This window comes from Schistocerca americana, chromosome 5, assembly GCF_021461395.2.
Source record: "Schistocerca americana isolate TAMUIC-IGC-003095 chromosome 5, iqSchAmer2.1, whole genome shotgun sequence".
Lineage (NCBI taxonomy): Eukaryota > Metazoa > Arthropoda > Insecta > Orthoptera > Acrididae > Schistocerca > Schistocerca americana.
In genome coordinates, this window is record NC_060123.1 from 325,196,893 (window position 1) to 325,218,952 (window position 22,060).

Genomic DNA, 22,060 nt, shown 5'->3' on the forward strand with positions numbered 1-22,060 from the left:
TGTTGTGGTTGTCAGTCTGAAGACTAGTTTGATGCAACTCTTCACTCTAATCTATCCTGTACAAGGTTCTTCCTTTCTGAATAACTACTGCAACATCCACATGAACCTGATTACTGTATTCCTCTGCTGGTCTCCCTCTACAATGCGCCCCACAATTCCCTTCATTACCAAATAAATTTGTATTAAATGTTAAGAAGCTACTCTTTTTCAGAAATTCTTTTATTGCTACAGCCATTCTGCGTTTTATATCCTCTCTACTTTGGCCAGCATCAATTATTTTGCTGCACAATTATCAAAACTCATCTACTACTTTTAGTGTCTCATTTTCTAATCTAATTCCCTAAGTCTTGCATCTATCTTCCTTTCTTTATTTTACTTCATCTTCGCCTCCCCCCGCCCCCCCCCCCCCCCTCTCTCTCTCTCTCTCTCTCTCTCTCTCTCTCTCTCGCTCTCTCTCTTTCTCTTTCTCTTTCTGTGGACTGCACGAAACTCCAAAAGGAGGAGGAAAAAGTTCCCAATTAGCCCTACTGCAACAGTACTATCTTTGAGATTTGTTGTGGCTTAGATTGCACAAGGTTCCGGAAGTAGGAGAAAATGGCACCTAATTATTCCTGCCACAGTGAACCATGTAGTTCAGCCAAGCTGTCTAAATACTATCTTTGATGTTTGGCACAATATTCTTAGTACTCCCAAAGATCTTCAATGAAGTTCAAATCTGGGTACTATGTGGGTCAGTGGAGATGTATGATTGCTGCTGGATGTTCCTTGTTTTTGCAGTCACATTGTAATTCCAGGGTGCTTGCAAACTGTGATCTTGGGGAACAGGGTTCATGGTGTTACAACCTTCATTACTACAATGAGCAAACAGTAAAATTCGTATTTCAGCATCTCGGTGTAACCATTCTTACTCAAGATAGTTGTCACATCAACCTTGAACAACTTCTCACATGCCTTCTTGCCAAAAGGCTTACTGAGGCTTACCATTGACATACAGACAAAAACATGATGTGTCTCACCACGTAATACATTCCTAGTGTTGCGTACTCTGCTGTTGATTTCTGTTCAACCGCTGTAATTGAGCCACATTCTGGACAGTGGAACTATCTGATGAACGTCCATGTGATGCAAATCCCTCTGCCGCATCCACTGGAAAATGGGATGGGAGGACCATCATTGATTTCTTACAGTGGAGAGGAATTTCTGTCTACAAGCTGAGACACAGTATTGGTTTGTTGTAAGTGTCTCTTGACTGAGATTCTGACACAAAAGTCTTGTTGACTAGAATTTTTTTTTTCAATTTAGGTAAATCACTGTGACAGTGTATGGCATTATATCTGTGAAATTTGCTACGTACTTCTCTCTGGTATGCCCGAAACCAAGTACCCCTTTTATCATTCTGGCACATAAGCATTTTGGTAACATTGCTCATGTTGAACAGGATATGCATTCAGCTTTAACACTTTGGTGACACTCTGACCACTAGTCTACATTCTCATGCAGCTGCGAACTATTCTGCTTTTTCTCATCATATACAGATCTCTGACGTTACGCTGTGACCGACGCTGTGGCCGAGCGGTTCTAGGCGCTTCAGTCTGGAACCGCATGACCACTACAGTCACAGGTTCGAATCCTGCCTTGGACATGGATGTGTGTGATGTTCTTTGGTTAGTTAGATTTAAGTAGTTCTATGTTCTAGGGGACTGATGACCTCAGATGTTAAGTCCCATAATGCTCAGAGCCATTTGAACCATCTCCGATGTTACCCTTGATAGAACTGGTGACTAAATGTTCAGCTGATGAACTGAAATATAGTATAGCCTTCAAGGCAATGTGCATAAAATTAAGTGACCGATTATTTGTTTTTTTGTTTCTAAGTTTTGTATATAATGCATATGACATTGTTTGTTCTTGAAGTACAAATTGTTTTCTATATTAAATTATATTTCAAATAATTATATTTTTTACAAAAAATTTTCACAGGTGTGTTAGCAACACCAACTGTAATTGCAAGTGACACTGAAAGCATTGATGTTATTTTTGCTACTTACTGGATACAGCCATCTCCCAATGTTAATATTCTGTCAGCAAAACAGATTGAATGTATAGAGAAAAAACTTCAAGGTATGTCAATGAACGTTTGCTAAAGTATAATTACAAAAGCCAGACTTTTATCAACATTTGTGTCATTTTAAAATTGTGCACCCGATAAGTGCTCAAACCCAGATCTCTGCTGAAACTTACAACATCTGTATACCTTTCCAGTTTGTATCTGAGATATGAAATCCTAGCTTAACAAACCAATTATTACAACTCAACTTTCCATACATGATACAGTTATAGAAAACAGTTAGTGTAGTTCAGCATTATTTACAGCCATTTTAGCACATGAGTAGATAAACTGGAAAGGGGATGCTATAATGTAGTCAAGTTTTGTTACTTAACTGCGCTCATGATGACTCGAAGTTTATTGGTAAACTCAGTCATGTTATTTTGATTTAGGGGTTCCACTTCATTGTATATGGAAATTAAAACACTCTGCTGAATTATCAATTTGTTATTTCTCTGTGTGGTGACACATGATAGCTTTTTTTTTTAAAAGACACAACTACTACTTCGTTGCATTACAGTAAATATCAAAAAAAACTCTCAAAGACAATACAATGATTGAAACAATCAACATTTATTTTGTGTATTTGAAAGACTACAATAAAGTTTGTGTGTTCAAAGGCTAAGAAACAACAGAACTGACATAAGTATGCATTTGAGGTGCTGAGAACCATAAGGAACTAAAGCATGATGTACAACAGGCTCTAGATACTGGCTCCCAGGTTGATGTCATATTTCTCGACTTTCAAAAAGCGTTCGACTCAATTCCGCACTGTTGCTTGCTACAAAAAGTGCGCTCTTACTGTCTATCCAATGACATATTCGGCTGGATAGAAAGTTTTCTAACAGACAGGGAGCAGTATGTCGTCCTGAATGGGGTAACTTCAACAGAAACAAGAGTAACTTCAGGTGTGCCCCAGGGCAGCGTAATAGGTCCTCTGCTTTTTACGATTTACATAAACGATCTGGTTGATGGTATTGACGGCAGCCTTAGACTATTTGCCAATGATGCTGTAGTCTACAGGAAAGTAGTATCACGCAAAAGTTGTGAACAAATCAATGAGGTTTTGCAGAAAATAAATGCGTGGTGTAATGACTGGCAGTTATCTCTCAATATTAGTAAGTGTAACCTACTGTGTATAACAAGGCGAAAATTCCCATTAATGTATGAGTACGAAATAATGATCAGTCTTTGGAAGCGGTAACCTCAGTCAAGTATCTGGGTGTGACTATTAGAAATGGTCTCAATGGAATGATCAGATTACACAAGTAACGGGTATGGCGAACTCTAGATTGTGGTTTATTGGTAGAATCCTGAAGCGATGCAGTCCTTCAACAAAGGAAATAGCTTACAATACGTTAGTTCGTCCAGTCTTAGAGTATTGTTCATCTGTATGGGACCCTTACCAGTTGGGTCTGACTCAAGAGATTGAGAAGGTCCAAAGAATAGCAGCAAGATTCGTGACTGGTACATTTAGCCATTGTGAGAGCGTTACAAATCTCATAGAAAGTTTGAAGTGGGACACACTTGCAGAAAGACGACGCGCTAAACAGAAGGGGCTGCTCATTAAATTACGAAATGCAATCTTCACCGAGGATGTAGAGCTTATATTATTACCACCAACTTTCAAATCGCGTAATGATCATCATTCAAAGATAAGGGAAATAAGAGCTCGTACTAAAGCGTTCAGACAGTCGTTTTTCCCTCGCGCGATCCGCAAGTGTAGTTGTAGATGTAGATGTAGATGTAGATGTGTGCATGCTCCTCACAACTGTTGATCTTACAGAGAACCAGCTTTATCTCTGGTGTAGACGCACACTGAGGATGTAGAGCTTATATTATTACCACCAACTTTCAAATCGCGTAATGATCATCATTCAAAGATAAGGGAAATAAGAGCTTGTACTAAAGCGTTCAGACAGTCGTTTTTCCCTCGCGCGATCCGCAAGTGTAGTTGTAGATGTAGATGTAGATGTGTGCATGCTCCTCACAACTGTTGATCTTACAGAGAACCAGCTTTATCTCTGGTGTAGACGCACACTGTATATATGAACATTCGCAAAAAGCTGTCTCACCAATTTTTCTGACATTTACTTCCATATGGACTCAGAGCACAAAGTTTCATTGTTGTAAGAGTGCTCACTGGCTACGCAGGTGCCTATTTCTTCATAAAAGCTGGAAGCTCATAAAGAAATTTCCCACCATAACGTCACCTTCCGTGGTTTCAGCATTCTGGTCAGTAAATTGGATGCTGAGAAATTCAGAACCTCTAAGAGTGTTAATGACCTCATTATCCAACCAGAAGTCAATGTGTATGAAAACAGTGTATATTTCAGAAATTTTACAGTGATTACTTTTTCAACAGATTACCAGAAACTGTTGTTTAAAGTGATGTACTATTCACTGGAATCTCAGGAGGCCACCATTTTCCATTAACCATGTCGAGGGATATCACCATTTGTCATTTCACCACAGTTTGTGGATGCCCTGCAAAACCTAGTGCTCAAATATGTAGGTGGAAGGCAAATATCAACCTTGAAACAGAGAGACTTAACAAAAGTATTAGATTCCATGCCTGAAGTGGACAGACAGTTTCATCTGAACCTCTAGTCACATAACACTGATGATGATAACAAGGACCACAAAGTGTTGAAATAGGTGGGGTACAGTCAGTATCTGTTCTTTACATTCTGGTTCTAGTTTCACATTAATTAAAAACTTTACATCTGTCAAAAAGACACTATTTTCATTAGCCTATGTATGAAAATTTTGTGAATTAACATTAATATTAATAATCCAAAATATTAACTTGTTTAGACATGGTCAAAAAACAAGTCAAAACTACGAGACAGGTTGTTTGCCTACAAATTTGATTTTCACAAAAATCTATTTTTCTCAAAACATCATGTCTGTGCTTTGAACTCTTACGGTTCTCAGTGCCTCATTTACTCTGTTTATAATCTATGTTTATGTGCCAGAAATTTCTTGAAGATTACAATTTTTAATACACTAGTTTTATATGTGAGACCACTGTTATAACAAAATCATACTTTTTAGCAATGACAAATTTAATGCTGCAAAATGTAGGGTATATCAGACAAAAATTCTCAACTTCACAGTTTTGTTTACATTTCTATAATCATATGAATTATTTTCATTGAACTTTTTTATGTAATTGCAATCAGCAAACTGAATAAAAGGTAATGAATAATAATCATTATTTTTAATCCTTCAAATAAAGTTTTGTTTGTTTTGGGTGATTTCAAACTTTTCAGAATACAGTTAATAAGAAATAAGAATAATGAACAAAAATCATTGTACATTCTCACAGTTTTGATGGATTTCTACCTGTTTTTTAATGTATATATTCCAAAAGGTAAAGAACAGAATAATGGACTTCAATTATGAAATATTATGCTTACATGTGTCAAAAAAAATCACAATTAAAAAGATTATTCTCAAATTAAATGTAGTGTTGTGACAGCAGTGGGCTAAATATATTGAGTAAATTGTCAGTAAATATGGATCATAAACTACTGAACTGGAACTGTATTGAATAGTATCCAAAATGTGGCATTGGTCTGTTCATATAGCCAATTTGGCTCTTTCTTGCTCCCTTACATACTGCAGAATCAAATTATTCTGTTAGAGCATACCTCATGGGCCAACTTGAACCTTCATATTGCCACTAGTTTCTCTCATTTAATCTATGTAGAATTTTCTGTTAGTTGCAACAAAAATATAGTTTTTATAACAAATTATTTAAAAATCATAGTTTCTAATTTTAAAGCTCTTCTCCAGTTGTGTACTGTACAGATTCTACTTGTTATTTTTGGTGTTAGAGTAAAATATTCTGCTTGTTTCCATTTTGTTATTGTATATTGCTAAGTCAACTGACATTTTTGTCTGAATGGGTATCCCGTGAAAAATTTCCAAACTGTTTGGAAATTTTCTTCTTCTCTATATGTGATGAGCTATAAATGTCAAAGAGATGGATCTCTAACATATATTCTGTTGTTTCATTGGAACATATTGTGGTGGGGCGCTATCTTAATTAATTAATAGCATCATGAAACATGGTGGTCAACTTATGATATGGTGAATGTCAAAGGATTGTTATACAAGTTGCAACAGACAAGTGAAAAACTGGGAACTTCCCTATAATTTCAAAGATTATAGTCTGGATGAACACAAGAAGCAGAACAGAACATATGATTTCATTTGCTCAGAAACAGAATTTCAAGGTCAGTGAGAAAAGAGAGTGTAGGAGAAAAGGGAAATGGAAGGTTAAGGAATCTAAAATTCATTATGTGATGTAAAAAACTGAAATCAGAGAAGTCAATGCAAAATATGAACTTAAAATATATTTAATAATCTATGTCAAAGTGGCAACAGTCAACTGATGAGAAAAGGAGTAGCATTGAAATAACAGCTTACAGACATTGCAAATGAAAAAGTTTGAGACATGCAAAATTGGATATTTAAGTTTATCAATAGTGTAAAGAAAAGATAGACTGCTACTTACCATAAACATGACATGTTAAGCTGCAGACAGGCACAATTAAAAGACACTTACTTGTTAGCTTTCGGCAACAGCCTTAGTCAGCAAAAGAAGAGAAACATATACATATTCATTCACACAAGCAAGCACACCTGACACATGTATGGCCATAATCTCCAGCATCTCGAACCAGAATCAGATTCTCGTCTGAGCTGCCAGAGTTAATGGTCATCTGTGCGTGAGGTGTACTTTCTTATGTGAATGAATGTGGGTGTGTGTTTCTCTTACTTTTTCTGATTAAGGCAGTGGCTGGAAGCTAACGTGTGTCATTTAATTGTGCCTGGCTGCAACTTAAAGTGACATCTTTACGATAAGTAGCAATCTTTCTTTTCCTTACATTGTTGATATTGCAACCTGTAGTTTCCATTATTTGATTTTGGATATTAAAGCTCAGTTTTCATCAAACTTTACTGAGTGTGCAAAGATTGACTCATTCTCAACAGCTCATTGGGTACTATTTATTTATTTATTCATCTTCTTACTAGATAATCTGACTCTTGTTCAAAATTAGAGTTGATGTAATCAATAAAGAGTCTGCCTCTGTCATTGGCCAGTCATCGTGTCTAATTGCCATGTGGAGGATAGGGGTTTGATTCCCAGTTCTGACAGAGATTTTTCCTTCTCAACATTGACTGCAAGAGAAGTATACGGACCCAATCCAAAGGCTTTTGTGGCAGAGGATGACATGACAGCAAGTCGGCATTGAGTGGTGTTCAGAGCATGCTTATGGAACTATGTTTAAATAATGAATAAGAGTGATGTACAATTGTAGGAGGACTTCAGCATACTGGGCAAAAGAGTTCTCATCACTGCAAATACGTCATCCATTGGCGGCTAGGCTGTATGGGAGGAATTTTTTTGTGTCGAAAGGATGGCAGTTGTTTCAAATGCAAGTACTATTGGTGGTTAGAGGGTTTGCTGTGAACAGAGGTGTGGGTGAAGCCATCAGAGAGGCAGAAGTTAATGTCCAAGAAGGTGGTGTGTTGGTTAGAGTAGGGCACAGTGAAGCAAGAGGCAGAGAAAGTGACAAAGTTGTGAGAGACTGTGAATAGGGTGTCTTGCCCCAGTGTCCATATCATGAATTTATCATTAATGAAACTGAACTAGTCTAAAGGTTGGGAGTTTTGGGAGGCTAGGAAGGTTTCCTCTAGGTGGCCCATAAACAGGGTGGCATAGGAAGGTGCCATTAAGATGCCCATGACTGTGCTGCAGATTTGTATGTACACCTTTCCTTAAAAGGAAAAAGTAGTTGTGGGTCAGGATATATATAGTTAAAGTGTATAAGAATGAAGTGGTGGTTTTGAAGTCTGAGTGGCGTTTGGAGAGGTAGTGTTTGATAGCAGCAATGCCATGTGCATGAGGAATGTTGATGTATAAGGCGACAGCGGCAGTGTCAAGTAGGGATGGAAAGATAGTGAAGGAATTGGTTAATATCTTTGATGTAGGAGGCTAAGTTTAGGCTAAGTTTTCAGCACTTAGTTGACGTGTTGGTCAAGAAGAACAGAAATTCTTTCAGTGGGAACACAATAGCCAGCTATAATGAGGCTTCCAGGATTACTGAGTTGCGGATTTTGGGGAGCATGTAGAGGTGTATGTACAAGGTGTTGTTGGAATGAGGAAGGGGGTAGGCTCTGGACAGAGGTTCTGGGAAGGACCTGCAGATTTCAGTAAGGATTAGAGATTATGTTAGTCTTCCGGGATGGGATCACTCAGAGCTTGTAGGTGGAGGAATCAGGCATTTGGTCAAGGCCTTCTGTCAGGTAGAAGTTTCAGTCCTATCCACATACATCACCTTCAGTCCTACACCCAGGTTTAACTATGATTACTTGTCAGAGACCTTCTCTCCTTCTGCTAATCCCTGCAGTGGAAACCTTTTTTAGCTGCCAATACCTCCATCAAAGTCAGTCTAGTCCGAACATTGAACCTTGCCTCTCCTAGTTCATACCACCATCCAACCATGACACTCCCCTGCTCTCACCTAACCACCCCCTTGTCACCTTCCAGGAATTCCTTACATCGAACTTGGCTTCACCATCCTTCACCAGGTCTCTTCCTAAGAACACTAACCTTCCAGCGAAACAAAGGGCAGCGATGTGCTACCTGAAAACAAATCCTGACCTAATCACCCTCCTTGCAGACAAAGGCTCCACCACTGTCATGATTAGTGATTACCTGAAGGGAGGCCTGTGCTGAGTGTCTGATTCCTTCACCTACAAGCTCTACCAGAGTGATCCCATCCCAGATGTCCTTCATGCCCATTGAAATCCTTAGGCAATTCTTGAACCTCTCCCCTGACTGAGTCCACCTCCCTCCTCACCACAACTCACCCCACACACCAACCTCCCACATAAGTGATTCCCACCCTGGGGTAAAACTAAATTCTCTGAGAAGTAAAACTGAAAATTGTTCATGAAATTAAATTGCTTTTAAAAGAGTGTTACAATCTGTATTACTAAACCGCTATTGCACAACCCAGTATCAGTTGCAGATTGCTTACCTAATAGCTTCCAGGGCCATCAAAAATTTGATTTTTCAATATTTCACTTGATTATTGGCCTAACTTAAAAATTTAAAAAGCTCTCATAACTGACGATGTACAAATCCTAGACTATATTCAATCAGTATTTGAGAATTAGATCACATAGCGACTTTCAACAACCTTCACACATAGTTTCAAAGCTTTATGAAATCAAACAATGGAAAATCCAGGATGGAATGTAACGACACCATGAAAAGGAAAATTGCTGCTCACTATATAGCGGAGATACTGGGTCATGACAGGCACAACAAGAAGAATGTCACAAATATAGCTTTCAGGCAGTAAGGCCTTCATCAAAATTAGACGAGGCCACACTGAGTGTGGCCTCAGTTGCCCGAGACTGCAGTCATGTGTGTGTGTGTGTGTGTGTGTGTGTGTGTGTGTGTGTGAGAGAGAGAGAGAGAGAGAGAGAGAGAGAGAGAGAGAGAGAGAGAGAGAGAGAGAGTTGCGTTTGATTGAGTGCTTGTGTGTACGTTTGTCATCTAATTTTGACGAAGGCCTTACTGGCCAAAAGCTATATTTGTGACAGTCTTTTTGTTGTGCGCTATATTTGTGACAGTCTTTTTGTTGTGCCTATCGCTACTCAACATCTCCACTATATGGTGAGTAGCAACTTTCCTTTTCACGGTGTTGTTACAAAGCTTTATGAAACTTTTTCATGCTGACACCACCCTCAAAATAGTGAAAATAGTTTATCACTTAGTACATTTTCTCTTTTCATGCAGTAAAACTGTGACATCAGGTATGACTATTTAGTTTATATTTCTTTACTGGCAACTCTATTCGCAACGTAGTTTGCGTACAGTATCCACATATAACACTGAATGTACCTGCAAAATTATATCATTGTACAACACACAGTTGAGGAAGATATGACATCATAAACATTTAGATGTGCTACTCCCTATCAGCCCATACAGTCATGCATTACAAGTCTACCTGTATACCTATCACCCCTCCCTCTGACATTCCTAAGCAGAAGACTGGCTGTCTCCCTCTGAGTTGCTAACCACCCATTCCAAGTCCCTCTCTCTGCCTTCTGCTTCCTCTATTCACTCCACCCGACATTACCCCTCCACAACAAGTACACGTGCTGAAATACAGTATTGGCACTGTTAGTCCAGCCAGCACTGCGTTGTGACATAGGCACATATGGGCTCACGCTTTGTGTGTGTGTGTGTGTGTGTGTGTGTGTGTGTGTGTGTGTGTGTGTTGAAAAAGCTAGCAAGTTTTCTTTTTTGTGTGTATTCCTGTCAATAACTCAATGCTTCTGACTTTTGGTCAATGGTCTACTTGAATCCAAAGATATTTATTAGGTTTTTCTATTTTCTATTTATATGAGTATTTTCCTGTTGCCATTAATGTTCCTTTCATTAAGTCTTAATTAACACTTTGTTGATTTTTCATTAAGATATGAAATTGGTAGAGAAAAGGACAAAACTATTAAAATTTGTGGTAGTGCCACTGTGGAGCCATAGTTGTTATTAAATGCCGAAAATGAATATTTATTACTGTAACCTTTTCTCTTTGATTTATTTTGGGAAACTGTGTAAAACTTAAAATACAGGTAAATCTCATTGTATGCAATAGTTATGTTCCGCAGAGTCACCGCGCATACTGTATCCATTTTAAATCAAGTCATTTTATGTGTAAAATACAGGGTTAGGGTCAGGTCCTTGTTTACTCACATGTTAAGTTTAAAATAGAATTTTTTAATATTTTTACCAAAAGGAACCATTATCATCTTTCTGAAATGCATTTTAATGTAAAATTTATACATTCTGAAATTTAACACTGAAACACATTAAACACATTAAAATCATTTTCATTAGGCTAAATAGCCTCTGGATCATATAAGTTCAGAATAATTTGATAGAACTACAGTCAGTTTAGTTTCCTTACATGCAGATCCTCTTTAGTTGAAGTGTTCTCACCAGGTTGATGTTTTCAGAGTACCAAACCATTTTACAAAGAAATGTTTAATTGTCAGCTGTGTACTCTTCTTTGCCAGTTGACTGTACAACTCTTTGTAACATTTAAGAGAATGTTTAACTTCTCCATTCACTATTGCGCTCCTTACTTCTTCAGGATGATATTCCTCAAAAATTGTCATTGCAGCTTGGATTGTTTCAAAGGCCTCGGCCATTTTCTTCATGCCAGCATGCTAGCAGGCAGAACTTCCTTGACTCCCATTTCTTCTTTATTACTATTCTCACTGAACAGTATCAGATCTTCATTTCTCATATCCTTGGAATGAGAGATTAGGAGGTCACACACATTCTCTTCATCAACATCAGTAAACTCAATCGGCCATGCCATGTCTGCAATTTCTCCTGTTGCATTGATGATATCACTGATCACTCCATCTTCTAGCATTGGCACACAGTTTCCTCCTTAGATCATTCATACATTTTGGAACGATGTCAGTCCCTGCATCTCTAAAAACATCAATCACCATCTGAACATTAAACTGAATGTATGAATACTGAATAAATTTTTAACTGCCAAGATCCCTTAGACCATTTATTCATATATATGACTGGTTTTCGCGGTTCTCTGTTGCCATCTTTGGATCTATGTGTTGTGACTTGCCGATCTTTCAAAGTGCCGCCGCGCAGTTGCACGTGTCCTCTACATGCGGCGCTGTCTGCCAGCCACGCAGCAGCAGCGCCACCTAAGCGGCCAGCCAGCCAGCGGCCACTAGACTTGGACCCAGTTCTGATTTGACTGTTACAGTGTACACACGTCTTACTTTGTTTACTTGATCTGTGACTTACATGTATTGTGTTGTCCTTGAAATATGATTGTTCAACTTGACGTTATAACACTATGTTTACAGCATCACACAATCTTCTCCTTCAGTGCAAGAATTTGTGCTGTACAATGTATGTCCATGTTGGTATCATGAGCTATACTAAAAGTCAGCATGTCGATTTTAAAATAAAAGCTATGAACACACACGTTATGGTGCTTGCATTCATCACAGCTTTACAACTTGTAATAAAACCAACCCCAGCTGGCTGAGAAAGGTGCTGGATTGTCTTGGCTTTAGCTCGCACAGAAGCTCCAGAGAGAGGCGTGTGTTGTTGGTTTTCATGCTCAATCAGTGGCTTAGTATTTTTTCCATTCTTCCATCACCTCGATGCAAGATTTAGTCACACTTAAGTTAGATAAAACTGAATAGTTTTTCTAATTGATTCTGCAGTGTTATGAATAATTCTCACAGTGGAGTCACAAAGTATCAAAACACACTGAAGGTCATAGTGATCCAAAACTTCTAACTTTGTTCCTACTGAATACAACCTTTGTACGTGCTTCTTTCGCTGGACAGGCACACTTTCTTACCTGACATTTTAAATACAGGCTCTGTCAAGTGGGACTTCACAACTTTACTGACCTGAACTGACAATTCACATCTCAACAAACATGAAAAAAGATGCACTGACTTATTACCACTCCAATGTACCGTTAACAAATGGCAGCACGTTGCTTAAAACTAAAATCATCTCTATGGAGAAATGCAGGTAGTGAATCTGCTCATAATGGGCTCTACCTGTATGTATGGCCAGATGGGGATTTAAATCCCACTTTGCCTGAATACTAATTCTGTTCCCGAAGCACTACATCACCTTGCTCAGTAATGCTTAAGAAGATTTCATAAAAAAAAGAAAAAAAAAAACCTTCTGTGAACTGTCTCTCTTTACCACCCAGCTAGTATCTTGTTACATTGGAGAAACTTCCACTTCTTCATCATTAATATGGTGCAATTGCTGCAGTCTTTGTGGGGCCATTGCCTTTTAAATTAAATCACTGTAGTAGAATGCTGATAGGCTTCTGTATTATGGAGCTGGCTGATTCCTTCTTCCATTCTGGTGTGGTTTGAGGAAGCATTTGCTTCTGTGATCTGGGTAATGAAAGGACATTTAAATGAAACACTAAAATAAAGCCTGTAAACAAGTGAAGTATATTTGTACAAATTATGTTGCAACACCTAACATAAAACTTTTATTTGTGTAGTTCTTAATGGTCTTGTTAATGAACTCTTATACTGTCTTTTTCAGGCAAATATTTTGGAGCAGAAAAAGAGTCTCTTAAGATGAGAGTAGTTAAGGAGTGTTATAACACAAAAATAGTGGAAAAGAAGCCTGAGCCAACACCATTTTCCATAAATACTGGACAGATGACTGTTTACAGACTAAGACTAAGTTGTGTGTGTAAGAACACAAATAGTGAAGATGGGTGTGCAAATGTTTTGCCCATGTACAGACAAAGTTGGCCAACTGCTGCAGGAATTCTAAGCACTGGTTACTTCAAACCTAGAAACTCAGTATAGGGGCAAAACAGAAATGTACAGTTACGGGTAGCCTCTAAGAAATGTATAATTTAATGCAGTATAATCTATGCCTATTTGTTGTGCTTCAGTTTTGCAGCCTAAGTACAGTATATGACTATTAATTCCTTATTGTTTATACACAACTTTGGTGTTCTGTTCCAGTAATTATTTATATAAAGAATTTGCTGGTGATGAACTGTATTGTACTGATTGCATCATATTATGAGTATGTATGCTACATTTATTAATTAAAAGCAATTATACAGCACATATACAACATGTTTTGTATAAGGGCATGATCATTATGACTGACCATTATGGCTTCCCTGTATAGATTGTGAGAAAATATCTTTAGTTATGAATCTTGAAGTGTTGTGTTTGTATTTTTCATCATTACAAAGTGTTATTGATTCAGGTGCTGTAATATGAATTCATTACTAAAATTGTGATCAAAAATAATTTGCTATATAAACAGTGTGTGGTGATGAAACAAGCCATACACATACAAGGTGTACAACTTTGCTTCCACTGTTTGCCAATAGGTGGCGACAATGGTAAGTAGCAGTCGAAAGAAACAGATCGCAGACGTCAGGCAGTTACCTTGGGCTCCGGTCACATAACATCATTCAAACATTAATCGATTTGTGTCTGCATCATAAAGTTGTTCTTGATTGAAAATGTCAGTTTACGAGCCTAATTCTCATCCTTTGCGGGAGGGGTTACTGTTTTGTTTCAATATGAAGAAAACAGCAGCTGAGTCTCATCGAATGCTCTCAGGTACGTATGGTAAGGATGCTGTTAGTGAAAGAACGTGTCGTGAGTGGTTTCAGTGCTTCAAGAATGATGATTTTAATGTCTTAGACTGGCATAGTGGTGGAAGAGAGAATGTTTTCGAAGATGCAGAATTGGAGAAATTGCTGAGTGAAGACTCACGTCAAACTCAAGAAGAATTGGCACAGCCGCGCAGTTAGAGGCGCCATGTCACTAATCATATTGCCCCTCACACCGGAGGTTCGAGTCCTCCCTCGGGCATGGGTGTGAGTGTTTTCTTTAGCGTTGAGTTAGTTTATGTAGTGTGTAAGTCTAGGGACCGATGACCTCAGCGGTTTGGTCCCTTATGAATTCACACACATTTTAACATTTTTTGAAGAATTGGCATGATTAGTAGGAGTGGCACAGCAAGTCATTTCAAAACGTCTCAAGGCTATGGGCATGATTAAGAAAGAAGTATGTGAGCTGAAACCAAGAGGCGTTGAATGAGGTTTGTGAGCTGGCCACTGTGGCCGAGCGGTTCTAGGCACTGCTGCTATGGTGGCAGGTTCGAATCCTGTCCTTAGGTTAGTTAGGTTTAAGTAGTTCTAAGTCTATGGGACTGATGACCTCAGATGTTAAGTCCCATAGTGCTTAGAGCGATTTTTTTGTTTGCGAACAGTTGCTTCAGAGGCAAAAACGGAATGGATTTCTGCATTGCATTGTGACCAGGGATGAAAAATGGGTTCATTATGATAACCCTAAACACAAAAAATCATAGAGATATCCCAGCCATACTTCCACGTCAACAACCAAACTGAATATTCACAGCTCCAAGATCATGCTCTGCATTTGGTGGGACCAGCTCGGCATCATGTACTAGGAGATGTTAAAACCAAGTGAAACTATCACGGGTGCTCGTTATCGAATGCAGTTATTGCATTTGAGCAGAACATTAAAAGGCAAATGGCCACAGTACAGCAAGAGGCACGATAAAGTGATTTTGCAGCGTGACAACTCTCAACCCCATGTTGCAAAAGAGATCAAAACGTACTTGGAAATGTTAAAATCGGAAGTCCTACCCCACCCACCGTATTTTCCAGACATTGCTCCCTCTGACTATCACCTGTTTAGATCAATGGCGCATGGCCTGGCTGAACAACACTTCCGATCTCATGAAGAAAGCGCAAATTGGATCGATTTGTGGATCGCTTCAAAAGATGAACAATTTTTTCGATGCGGGATTCATACGCTGCCCGAAATATGGGAGAAAGTAGTGGCCAGCGATGGAAAATACTTTGAATGATACATGTGTAACCAGTTTGTTTTATTAAAGCCTCAAATGTTTGAGAAGAATGGCGAAAGCAAAGTTGAATGGTGAAAATCAAAAGCTGTACTGTTACTGGATCAGTTGCAATTTTTTCTAATCTGCAGTAGTTAAGATGATCACACTTGGAGCATTATATCTAGATATTAGGTCTAAATGACATCAGTTGCTGCTGTCTTGGCACTCATTCACTTATTGTCTCCAAGTTACCTTCTACATCAAGCTGTTCCGCTGCTGCTTCTGCTTCCCAGTGGGACACGGGCAGCCTTAGACGCCCATCAGCTACCTGCAGGAAGGTGCAGCTATCATAGGTTATCCTCCAGGTAGTCTTATTGAACCATGCTATGTGGACTCACTAGCCACTTGTACGCTTCTGACTGTGGGCACTTGACCAGGGCAGGTGCCCAAGCTGGAACAGATTGATCTACATTATCTTAAGTTGCTTTCTCTAATGGGTAATAAACACATTTGCTCCCATGTGTTGTGTCTTATGCTCCATGCTTCACAACACCGAAAATGGTAGTAAAAAATGAAACACTAATAAAATTTGTAACAAAAGTAGAGCATATACTTAGCAATTGCTGGGCAAAGAACATCTTTAATGGGGTTGTCAGTCACAAAAATGTAAAAGCTTAGCTGAATTTCTAACTTTTAGCATCCCTCTCCCTCTCCCTCTCCCTCCCTCCCTCCCTCCCTCCCTCCCTCCCTCCCTCGCTCCCTCCTTCCCTCTCTCCCTCCCTCCCCCACCCTCACTCTCCATCCTGCTCTCCTTTCCCCCTTCCCCTCCGTGTGTGTGTGTGTGTGTGTGTGTGTGTGTGTGTGTGTGTGTGTGTGTGTGTGTGTGTACGTCTTGGGGGGGGAGGGGGGGGGGGAGATGTTCTTTTCCTCATTCCATGAAGGATTTTTTAATGCAGTACCTTCATTCTTCAAATGTATTGTATTGGGACAGCATTGGGGTATCTTCTGAGATCCCGGGTTCAACTCCCGGTTGGGGCACGCATTTTCAGCTGTCCCCATTGATGTATGTCAACAACACCTGTCGGCACTAAGGGTTTTGATTTAATTACCATTTCATTCTAGAGAAGCTGCACGGTCATCAATGGTGTCTGTTCTTTCGGGAGTAGATACCATCTTCATATAGTTAAAGGCTGCCCACCCACTGACCTCCTTCTGTGCAAATGCACACGCTTTGCCCGAACTCTTACGAGACTCGTCAGCTTAGTCTGGCGTGAGTAATGAGTGAATGGGAAAATATCTATTAGGAACACTACGAATGTAGGTTGTGGACAGTTGGGAATGTGGGTCTCACAGGAAGCGTGCAAGGGATAAGTCCCTGCAGTGGCGCTATCCTCTGTGCCCTCGGTGGATCGGATGGATGGAGCATGTGCCATGTAAGCAGGAGATCCTGGGTTCGAGTCCCAGTCAAGGCACACATTTTCAGCTGTCCCCATTGATGTGTATCAACAACACCTGTCTGCAGCTAAGGGTTTTGATTTAGTTATCATTTCATTCTAGAGAAGCTGCATGGTCATCAATGGTATCTGTTCTTTTGGGAACAGCTTTCTGAATGCTGACACAGTCAGTATGAAGTACTCCTATTGAGAAAGAAGACACCGACATCTCCACCTACTCTATCTTTCAAAGCAGTTTTGAGATTTTTTTTCCTGAAACAAATTTTTAGAGTGACGCCATATGACCACTGATGTTCCCAACATCATCAAAATGTCTTCATTATAAAGCCTGTTTCACCTTTGTACAAAGAAAGTTGTCATTGCAAACAATAGAAGGTGAGTATGTTAGTAGTGTAATAAAGTTATTCATTGGAAGAAAGATGAACTGTAAAGAAGAGGAACTGAGTAGCAGATAAGCAAGTAAAGAAGGTCACCAACACAACTTACACATGTGGTATTTTTCAGCAGAATAACACATATACACAACTTCTCTATCTTTTGAGCCACAGGACCAATGATCTCAGCATTTTGGTCACATAGGAACTTACCACCTTTTGAGCCACGAGGTCAAGAGAGCAGCCAATTATGAGTGTGCGTTATATGACAGCAGTTTGAAACTACAGATGCCTTTCCATCAAAAACTTCTGAGTAACTATCTGTTCTCGTCTTTATATGTAGTCTGTAGAATGAAAATTTAATTTGCAAAATGCGTATATCAGGGGCGGCTAAGAATTCAGCATGTGGGCCTGGCCCAGAACCAAGTGCCAAAGTGCCCAGCCTTGCTTCACATTTCCTCCACCACCATGCCATGCTGTCTGCATGCGAGTAGGGGGGAGAGGGGTAAACTGCAAAAGCATCACATTTAAATAGCAGTACAGATGCACTGTGTACTACTTCATTTCATATTTCACATTTGTCAACAACATAGGTCAAAGATAAAACAAATTTTCATGCTGAAGACATAATATAATTTTTATCTGATACAAACTGTCAGCATACAGACAGACACAGACAATTTCATAGAGTTTCACACTCAAGTTTCCACATAATTGTGACTTAATTAGTTTCATAATAAAAAAAAAGAAACTAAGTGCAGTTAGGGGAGAATGAAGGCTCGATGACCCCCACTTTAACATGCACCGTATTTCTTGACACACAGCCTCTCTCTTAGATGACTGATTTGAATAGGTGGTTTTACAAAAGATTTCATGAGATTTCACCTCCATGCGGTATTCATAGGTTTTAATTACACCTGATTTCTTGTCAAACACTAATATTCTTTGACAGTAAATCATTACTTATTTAGCTCCATAAACAAGAAAAGGTCTTTCACACAAATATGTTGATCAAAATATTGCAGCGCTTCTGCACGCTTCTGCAGTCTCATTATGGCAATTTGGAAACTCTACGTAAGGAAGGCAGTGTAGACTTCCTGGACAGTTTTAACATAAAAAGATTTGTCATGAAACCTGGAATTACCTTGCAAGTCAGGCAGTTACATCTGCACATTTTCAGTGGCGCTTTCAACTGGAATTGCAAATGCTCTCAATAATAGCTTGGAAGCAGAAGTAAGATATACAGATCCTCAAAATCTTTATAAAACTATCCTTGTAATTCTTTCAATGCCGCAGTGAATTCTTCAAACCTCCCATTTTCTTTAAAGCCAATGAGTGCATGGAACTGGACTGTCTTTGTCAGAATGTGTCCCTTCTACAATGTGATTTTCTTTTTAAAAGCATCCCCATCAATCAGAAAGAAGTTACTGTGCAATGTCTTACTGTGAGCAGTGTGCAGTCGAGTCCACTTAAAACTGCGGAGTCTACACTCCATTCCAGATGCTCTAATTTTTGTTCGTGCACTCCTTTGTCCTTCATAAATTTAACAATATCAAGTTTTGAATAGAAAAGTCATTCCAGGGATGCCCCTTGACTTAATCAGCATACATTGCATTATTGTCTGGTATCCACACTATTTGTTGAGTGCCATTGAAAACTGTTGCAACAGACAATGGAATAATGAATGAGAGTTACGTCAGAAATTTTATTATTTGTACCACCATTTTCTTCATGTGCTCCAGGCCTCGAAATTTAGCACAAAGTGCATTTTGATGTACAGAACAATGAAACTAATGAATCCAGGCTGTTGATCATAATTTCTTGCTCTTTCATTGTCAACTAAATCTTTAAATTCTTTCTGTGTGGTATTGTAATGCCGTTTCATAGTTTATATGTAGTAACTGCTGCTGATGCAAATTGAGAACTCTCATTCTTCTCTTCTGTTTTAACATAAATGAATTCCCATTCATTTTAAAATGATTGTGAAGATAGATCGGAAGACTGCCTCTTTTTGTGAAAACAGCCATTGGTCCTGTGAATGTCCTTCACACCATGAACAAATAGTGAAGGTTAAACAGTGCTGACAATATAACTCTGCCAAACTCAGAGAGTTGTGCCGACCGAAAAATGCCGCACCGCAATGTTAAATGAAGTATCACACTGTTCTGGGTACTTCCAAGAAGGGGCAAGCAAAGGCAAGTGACATGGTGGGCCCTGCCCCACCTGCGGCTTGCACACGCAGCATGTGTGAAGTTGGGCACGCCGTGGCTCGCCCTGTCCTATACTGAGAATCATTATCAGCTCAGGCTACAGTTGAAAGTCAATGTTAATCTTTTTTCTTCTATTTTGGGTCTGATTTATTCCAATCTAAATATAATATTTATGTTGCAGTAATTAGATGTAAATTAGGTAAAACTATTAGTAATACTAAATTCATATGACTCTCCACGTGATGTCCATACATATTAGTACTGAAAGTATATTATGGACCTTTAACAATGACTAATTGACTAACATGTCTAGATTTGTTTCCTTCTGTTACAGTCTCCTATTATACATATCACTAAGTCACAAAAAATAAGTAAGAGCTCAGAAAATCTGATTCTGCCATTGCGTGGTTACCTAGTGGTCAGCTGCAGCTCATCTGATAATACTGTACTTTTCAAAACTCATCACAACCTTTACTCATTTCATAATTGAAATATAAGGATAGTACATTTCCAGTAAAGTTTACTATTGTTCTTTGTGATCTTTTCTTCCATTACAACTGTCTCCTTTCTTCTAGATGGGCAAACAAAAGCTACGCTACATTTCAAAGTATATACACATCATTTGCTTCCAACATGAAAAAGTTATGAGGGTTGTACCAAAAGTAAGGTTCCCAATGAGCTACAGCCTCGAGGGAAGGTGCTAGGCTAAATCCGACAGCAGTGCCATGCACAGTGGTTCCCCCCACTCTCGAGCCCTTCTGTCCGTGATTCGCTATGTCCCTCAGTGTTTGCTTGGCAGCCGTCAGAGATGGAAGTGCTGATCACCGCTTCCGCCAAGTGCGAGCTTCGACCAGTAATCCGGTTTCTTCATGCAAGGAAGTTACCGCCTGTAGAGATTCATCGGCAACTGACTGAGGTTTATGGGGAAGAGTGCATGTCCGTTCAGCACGTCCACAAAAGGTGCAGGGTTTACCCTGAGGGTCGCATGGAAGTTCATGATAAGAACAGAGTGGAATACCTCCGGTTTTGGTTGGGATTGTCCAGAAGATCAACAGTGAGCTGCTCAAAGATCGAAGGGTCACTGTCCATGAACTTGTTGAATGCATTCCTGGAGCTTCCCATGGGACAATTGAAAGAACCTCAAAAGAAACATTGGGTTATCACAAGGTGTGAGCTGGCTGGGTCCCCAGATGCTGACTGATGGACACAAGGAGCAACACCTTGACAGTGCTTGCAAGTTTCTTCACCAGTGTGAGGATGGAGACAACACAGAGAAGTTGTTGGACTCTCCGTTCACTCCAGTTTTGAGTCCTTTTCATTGGTTCACTCCGTTATAACTGGAGCAATGGTGCAATTTTTCTGCTTTACAAGAAAAAGTGATAAACATGAGATACAATCCTACTGAAAGAAATAGGAGCAAGCTCACTTTAAAAGCAGAGACAGTGCGGGTCAACCATTTGCAGATTGTGAAAGTACTTAGAGTACAGAGGAATGAGTATAAGTTATTATTTGGCCTATAAATCATAGCTTTCTGGAAAGTTATAATTCAGTGTCAACAAAATCTATTAAAACATTGAAATCAAAGGAAGCACTTAAACTAGTTCAATAATATAGTTCCAGTGATGCACTGACACTTTGTGCCAGTTGAAAATTCGTGCCAACCCTGGATCTGAACCCAGATCTATTTGCCAGGAGCAGTTGCCTTCAGCAAATAGACCATCTGAGTGTCCCTTCACAACTAACTCAAACTTTCAGTGGTAGATGTTTCTCTCCTACACTTCTGAACACCACAACCAGAGGCTCCCCCCAAGAGTGCTTATTAACACTTACCCTTTGGGAAAAGGCTCTGGTTGTTGCGCAACAAAAAGGAAACATCAGTGACATAGAGGGTTTTTTAGTCAGTGTTGGAGGCAGGCTTGACTGGCGTAATTGGGCAAAATGGCTACCTGTGATAAGCATGAAATCTGGGTTGGAATCCCAGTCTGGTGCAAATTTTCATTTGACATACAGATGAGCTACAAAATCATTAACTCCTACAGCTCTGTTTAAAAAATGAAATACTGCAAAATGATTTTGGTTTTTCCTCCATCAGTATTCATAAAGACCGCTATTTATTTCCATTAAAACTGTAATACCACTGTAATTGTTGCATTTTCACACAAAAGGAGGTAAGATGTGGCGCAATGATCAGAACTTGGCCCCATATTTGGGGAAACCGGGATTAATTTGCACAGCGACCTAGACTCTCAAATTTCATGGGACTGATAATCACACAGTTTAGTCCCTTTAATCTACAAATTAACCATACAACAAAATATGTGGTTTCTATAATTCAGTAAAGCAATTGGAATGGCTCCTTTACATGGCTGACTTTCTTCCCCAGTCTGAGCATGTGCTCCGCCTCTAATTACCTTGTATTATTTTTGTGTTGCACAAGACCTTCATTA

At 39.3% G+C, this 22,060-nt stretch overlaps 1 protein-coding gene across 1 annotated transcript in view; it reads left to right on the top strand.

Moving 5' to 3' along the window:
- The window catches only part of LOC124616060, an 88,973-nt gene extending 75,161 nt beyond the window's left edge, over positions 1-13,812 (top strand). Inside the window, exons 11-12 of the mRNA XM_047144294.1 lie at positions 1,981-2,121; positions 13,269-13,812. Coding sequence (XP_047000250.1) covers positions 1,981-2,121; positions 13,269-13,540 — 413 coding nt within the window. The 3' untranslated portion in view covers positions 13,541-13,812. The remainder of the gene's footprint in view (positions 1-1,980; positions 2,122-13,268) is intronic.
- The last annotated feature ends 8,248 nt before the right edge of the window (positions 13,813-22,060 follow it).